This window comes from Embiotoca jacksoni, unplaced genomic scaffold (assembly GCF_022577435.1).
Source record: "Embiotoca jacksoni isolate LCO1_2020_lvr unplaced genomic scaffold, fEmbJac1.0.p SCAF_21, whole genome shotgun sequence".
NCBI lineage: Eukaryota > Metazoa > Chordata > Actinopteri > Embiotocidae > Embiotoca > Embiotoca jacksoni.
The window spans coordinates 9,840-16,703 of record NW_027185352.1 but is presented as its reverse complement, the minus strand read 5'-3'; the positions used below and the strand labels follow the sequence as shown (position 1 = coordinate 16,703).

General features: G+C 45.0%; 1 protein-coding gene across 1 annotated transcript; it reads left to right on the top strand.

The window, feature by feature from the left end:
• On the top strand, positions 1-6,203 carry LOC138202681 (P2Y purinoceptor 14-like). The gene is made up of 3 exons (XM_069156937.1): positions 1-111; positions 183-442; positions 4,511-6,203. The coding sequence occupies exons 1-3, from the start codon at positions 1-3 to the stop codon at positions 5,190-5,192; spliced, it is 1,053 nt and encodes a 350-aa protein (XP_069013038.1). The 3' UTR covers positions 5,193-6,203.
• Positions 6,204-6,864: the final 661 nt, after the last annotated feature.

The following is a 6,864-nucleotide window of genomic DNA, read 5'->3' as shown; positions in this document are numbered from 1 at the left end:
ATGGCATCCTTCAACCAGTCTGAGACCAACGTCAGTGACTCGACCTCCTGCGATTTGGTCGACACTTCCGCCCACCTGTTCTTCATGCTGGTCTACAGTCTGGTGTTTCTGGTGAGTCTCGGATTCGTGGAAACTTCTCGCAGAAAGTTGAATCCACCTCTGACCAAACGTCTCCTGTGCAGGTGGGTTTGCTCCTCAACGGTTTCACCCTGAAGGTTTACTTCTGCCGAGCTCAGCTGAAGACGTCCAGCAGTGTCACCGTCTACCTTAAGAACCTGGCGGCCGCCGACTTCCTCATCAGCCTTTGCCTGCCCATCCGGATCTTCAACTATGCCAGCAGCTCCGTCCCTGTCCGCCGACTCTACTGCACCTTTGGCGCTTCGGCCTTCTATCTCAACATGTACGCCAGCATCCTGTTCATGGGTTACATCGCAGCGAACAGGTACCACCGGGTTTTGAGGGGAGGTGGAGCAGCTTCACCGTCTGTTCTGATATCAAACAATCTGTGATGACAAAGTACCAGATGGACGAGGTTCGACGACACAAAGTGTCTTTGACAGTTTTAGGTCGTCACTTCTCCGTCCAGCTTCCACGTTGCTTCAATAGCAAACATACCTGCAGCCATCTGAGCAGTGACAGGTGTTGTTAGCCGTAGGAGGTCAGTTGTGTTGGTCGTAGGAGGTTAGGGAGCAGCTGTCAGACATGCTGACGAACACGACTCAGAGCTGCGCTGACAGGACGTCTCTCACATCGTTGTTGTCTCTGAGGATGAGACGTCTGGTGGTCGCGTGTGTTAAAAACAATTTGGATGTGGTTTGTTAATTCAGAACAAAGCTACTGTAGAAAGAGAAACATCCACCAGCTGAATATTGGTGTTCATCTCCAGATCAACAGGATTAATGACGAGATCAGCTTTGCTCACATCTTACGTTTAACTGTCTGTTTCCACATCTGCTGCGTCAGCAGCTGGTCAGTCCGTCCAATCAGACTTTCTCTTTCATAACCAACATCACTCTTGATTTTTTAAATTTGATAATTCAATTCAATTTTATTTATATAGTGCCAAATCACAACATAGGTTTTTTCATGGCACTTAACACATTAAAGTCTTTAAAGCAAGACTTTACAATATTATACAGAGAAACCAACAATTCAACAATTCAACAACTCCCACATAAGCTAGGAAGGAAAAAACTCCTCTTTAAGGGAGAAAAACCTCCAACAGAGGGAAGAAAAACTCCCTTTAACAGGAAAAAACCTCCGAAAGAACCAGGATCAGAGGTGGGCGGAGCTTCTGTTAACAGAACCAGGATCAGAGGTGGGCGGAGAATCTGTTAACAGAACCAGGATCAGAGGTGGCCGGCCATCTGCCTCGACCGGTTGGGGTGAGAAGAGAGCAGAGAGAGAAAAGGACAGCATAGAGATACAAGAGAAGAACTGTTGGTGGAGACGACAATCGCAGAGCAGAGACATGCAGCTCCATGACGGGACATCTGGAAAACAGACAATAAGCAAAAACTATGGGAGAGAAAAAGATGGTGAGGTATGAGTCAGTTAAAAAGTAGGAGGAAAGAAAAGAAGCTCAGCACGTAACGAGGTCTCCCAGCAGCCTCGGCCTATAACAGCATAACTAAGGGTTGGTTCAGGTCTACCTGAGCCAGCCCTAACTATAGGCTTTATCAAAAAGGAACGTTTTGAGTCTAATCTTAAAGCTAGAGAGGGTTTCTGCCCCTCCAACACAAACTGGGAGCTGGTTCCACAGGGGAGGAGCCTGAAAACTGAAGCTCCGCCTCCCATTCTACTTCTGGAAACTCTAGGAACCACAAGTAGACCAGCGTACTGAGAGAGAAGTGCTCTGCTAGGATTATATGGTTCTATAAGATCTCTAAGATATGATGGAGCCTGGTCATGTAGAGCTTTGTAAGTCATCAAAAGAATTTTTAATTCTATTCTTGATTTAACAGGAAGCCAGTGAAGAGAAGATAAAACTGGAGAAATATGATCTCTCTCGTTAAATCCCGTCAGTACTCTTGCTGCAGCATTTTGGATCAGCTGCAGGTTTTTAATGAGTAATTTAGACATCCTAACAACAAGGAATTACAATAATCTAGTCTAGAAGTAACAAATGCATGAATGAGTTTTTCTGCGTCACGCTGAGGAAGGATTTTCCTGATTTGATCAATATTACGTAGATGGAAGAAGGCAGTTCTGGAGATTTGCTTTATATGGTGTCTAAAGGACAAATCCTCATCAAAGATGACTCCAAGGTTCCTCACAGTTTTGCTGGAGGCCAAGACAACGTCATCTAGAGTAACTAAGTGATTACAGAAAGAGTTTCTGAGGTGTTTAGGACCAAGTACAAGAACTTCTGTTTTGTCTGAATTTAGAAGCAGGAAGTTTTTGGTCATCCAGGACTTTATGTCTTTTAGACAGGCTTCAAGTTTTACTAACTGATTAGTTTCATCTGGTTTTATAGAAAGATATAGCTGAGTGTCATCTGCATAACAATGGAAGTTGATGCAGTGCTTCCTGATGACATCTCCTAATGGAAGCATGTACAAAGTAAAAAGTATTGGGCCTAACACTGAGCCTTGTGGAACTCCATAACTAACTCTTGTTTGTCTGGAAGATTCATTGTTGTCATGGACAAACTGGAATCGATCTGATAAGTAGGATTTGAACCAATCTAATGCAGTTCCTTTAATCCTCGTAACGTCTTCTAATCCCTGTAATAAGATTGCATGATCAGTCGTATCAAAAGCAGCACTGAGGTCGAGAAGAACAAGTACAGAGATGAGTCCATTATCTGAGGCTAATAAAATGTCGTTAGTAACTTTCGCCAGAGCTGTTTCTGTGCTATGATGAACTCTAAAGACTGAACATCTTCAAACAGATCATTCCTTTGTAAATGATCACAAAGTTGATTTGCAACAACTTTTTCAAGGATTTTAGAAATAAACGTCAGGTTGTAAATTGGTCTGTAGTAGGCAATACAATTACAATTTCAGTTTCCGTGTCATACCACAGAACCAGATGGAGGGTGTGGTTACCACGGTGACGGGGTTTATTTACATTCTGAGAAAAGCCTTTAGAATCTAATAATGAGCTGAAAGTAGAACTGAGGCTGTCGTTGTCCACGTCAACATGAATGTTAAAGTCTCCCACTATCATCACTTTATCTGAACTCAGCACTAAATCTGATCAAAAGTCAGAATTCAGTTAGAAACTCTGAATAAGGACCAGGTGGGAGATAAACAACAACAATACAATCCGTTTCTGGGTTTTCCAGTTTGGGTGAGTGACAGCTCTAAAGAAGCTGCAGAGGAGCTGTAAGACTGCAGCTCTGCGTCCTGACCTCAACCCTGGATGTCAGGTTTTAGGGCTGTTAAGAGACATGGCCATATTTCTAGAAAGAAGAGCTGCACCATCCAAAGTAGGATGGATGCCGTCTCTCCGGATCAGACCAGGTGTCCCCCAGAAAGTATTCCAGTTGTTAATGAAGCCCACATTGTTAGCGGGACATCACCTCGACAACCAGCAGTGAAGTGAAGACGTATGGCTTGAACATATCATCACTGGTCCGGTTAGGAAGGGGTCCAGAGAAAACTACGGTGTCCCACGTTGTTTTTGAAAAGTTTCACACCGATTCCACATTAACTTTAGTGACCTCCGATTGGTGTAACCGGGTGTCATTACTGCCGAAGTTAATAACAATAACTGGATTTATGATTAGCCTTAGTCAGCAGTTTCAGGTTTGAGTCAATGTCGCCCGCTCTGGCCCCGGGAAGACATCTGACTCTGGCCCCGGGAAGACATCTGACTCTGTCCACTGGTTTCGTTAACTTCACGTTAAATAGAGTCTCCAATAACCAGAGTTGGTTTCTCAGCAGGTGTTTCGCCAAGTGGGGAAAATCGGTTGGAGACGTAAAGGGGTCGGTGGCGAACCGTGGGCTTCTTCTTGGGACTATGCCTCCTTCGTACTGTCACCCAGCCGCCCGGCTGTTCGAGTGCTGCGGGGGACCGGCTAACTAAGCCTGTAGCCCTGGGCAGCTGTATACCCCCCCCCCTGAGAAGCTCCTACTGCTAGCTGGTTATTTAGCATGGTGCACAGCAGTGATTCTAATTCTATGACCCTGGCCTCCAGAGCCCTAACTACACTACATTTATTACAGGTAGCATTATCATTAAGGGAGGCAGGGTCGTAACTAAACATGTCACACAGCAGGAAAAACAAGAAGAGGAGGAGGGAGAGAGGGAAGCACATACACACACACACACAAACACACACACACGCACATACACAGAGGAGTGACAGAGAGAGGGTGGGACCAGCAGAGATGGTTCTGGTAGAACTGATGGTCCTGGAGATCCTGGTAGTCCAGGTAGTCATGGTGGTCCTGGAGGACCTGGAGGTCTTTCTCCAAAAGGAACCCTGCAGTAGTTATCAGGTCACTGACAGTGAAGACGACTGTCTGATGGGTTGGTTAACTGAACCCTCTCTCCTCTGCAGGTACCTGAAGATCGTCCATCCTCTTGAAACTCATATCCTGGAGACAGTGAGAGCTGCTTACATCATCTCCACGGTAACCTGGGTGCTCCTCCTGACCACGGCGAGCACCTACGTCCTCCTGTCTCTGCTCACCCAGGAGACATTGGTTTCTGTCCCCAAAACGGTGAGCTGCGACCCCCTGCACAGCAAGCAGCTGAGCCTGCTCTACAAAGTCATCCACACCTGCTCTGCCGCCGTCTTCCTGCTCGTCCTCGTCTCCCTGGTCTTCTTCTACTACAGCACCTCCTGCAGGCTGGCGCTGGCGCAGAAAAGGTATCCACTGTCCTCCGGCTCCACGAAGCTCACCAAATCACGCAGGAACATGTTGGTGCTGGTCAGCGTCTTCTCCGTTTGCTTCATACCCTACCACCTGGTGCGCCTCCCCTACGCCTTCGGCAACAGCTGGTGCTCGTGGAGCCACGTGTTCCTCTACCTGAAGGAGCTGACCATCATGGTGTCGGTCCTCAACGTCTGCCTCGACCCGCTCCTCTACTTCATCTTCTGCAAGGCTTTCAGGGCCCAGCTGAGGGTGAGGAGGGTGGTCAGCAGCACGCAGGTGAACACGGAGAGGAGGAGCAGCGTCGGACGGACAAGCAGCATCAAAATCAAACAGATCCCAATCATGCAGACCAGCATGCTGTAGCTTCGAGCTGACACATCCACAGCCACCACATGCTAATCAAACAAATACAAACCCATGCAGAAGAGACTGACATCTGCTGGTGAAAAGTCCAGCGAACATTACATGTCAGAGAGTTGCTTTAAGCAGTTGATCTTTGAGTCTTTGTGCTTTGGCGGCCCCATGTGGCAGCAGGCGATTCTGACAGTCTGAAGGACATCATAACCCAGAGAGGCTGGAAATTTATGACAGAAACTAAAGGTGTGTTTGTTTTCCATGTTATTCATGTGCTACTTCCTGAAGTTTTCATCAATTGTTCCACTGCACACTGAGTGAAGCAACGCAGCAATATTTCAAGACAAACATTTCTAATAATGAAATGAGGAAATGTTGTCAATAAACATATTTGATTAGACCTAAAAATATTTATTCTCATTTCCCAAACAGGGTCTCACCTTTAGTGGTCCCAGCAAAGAAAATCACTGGGTTTCTACATTGGTAAATCAGACATGAGAACACCTTATTTCATGCTTTTCAAGCTAATCTTTGGCCTCACGTCTGTCTGAGATACTGCAGTAACTGAGTTTTTGTGCACAGCGACTGTGTGTGAGGCATTAAGGTGACATCTGTAAATTATAGTGACAAAACAAAATCCCAGGTTACTCTCCTCCTCTGAACTGCATGAGTTTCTGCATCATTACCTCAGTCCCAAGTTGCTCCACCGATCAATAAATGCTCACTGACTGATAGCATCCGCGATGGACTTGTAGTCATTGCAGTTATTAAACGTTTCTTTGCTCCTGTTTGGACTCCTGGTTCTGGTTAGGGTTATATAGAGATATAAAGAGCCGGTTCAAAGCAAAAAGACTCCACTAAAGTTAGACTTTTTAAAGTTAGAATTTGCTGGGTGCTGAATGAGTGCTGCAGATTTAATGGCTGACAGTTTGGATAGCACGTCATTTTAAATTTGTTGTTACAGTTATACAGAGAAAGAGTTGCCTTCAAACAAATGTTATAATTATTCCTATCGATCGATAGATTGTCGATGATTATGGATGTGTGCAATATGTAATTATACTTTTATAACAAATTATGTTTATGCTAGGTGAAAATAGTTCCTAATGATAACAGTGACTGTTGTGAGGTTCAGGAGCAGGACCTCAAACACTCTCCTTATTGTCATGTGTCTATAAATACCTGCTCACCTGTTTGTCCTCATTGCCCAGGGCAATAGAATGCCATATTGCTTTAAGCTTAACTTTTTCTACTCCTCTTAAGTTGCCCGTTCTGATTAAAGTAAAGTTGATGGACAGCTTTTAATGTGAAATTTCATAAATTTTAAGGGGAAACAAGCAAAAAAATTTTTTTTATGTTTTCAGAAGTGTTGTGCCCTGGTAATTTGTATACATGTCTTTGTCATTTATGTAAAACAGTACATTTGCATTTGTGTTCATGGGCAGAGAATTATAGTTTGGAAAAGTACTTAAGTCTCCTACTGTTTGAGTTGCCCTTGAACCTCTCATGTCCTTACCCATTGGTTGGTCAGGTGTCAATGTGTTGCCAGTCAATCAGAACCAGCAAAGATAACTTTTTGGTAACCTACCGGGTTCTTAGAGGGGTGGGGCTAAGGACAGGAGTGCAGGAAGCAGAGAAAGAGGAGCAGATGAGGGACAGCAGGTGAAGATACAAAGATGTA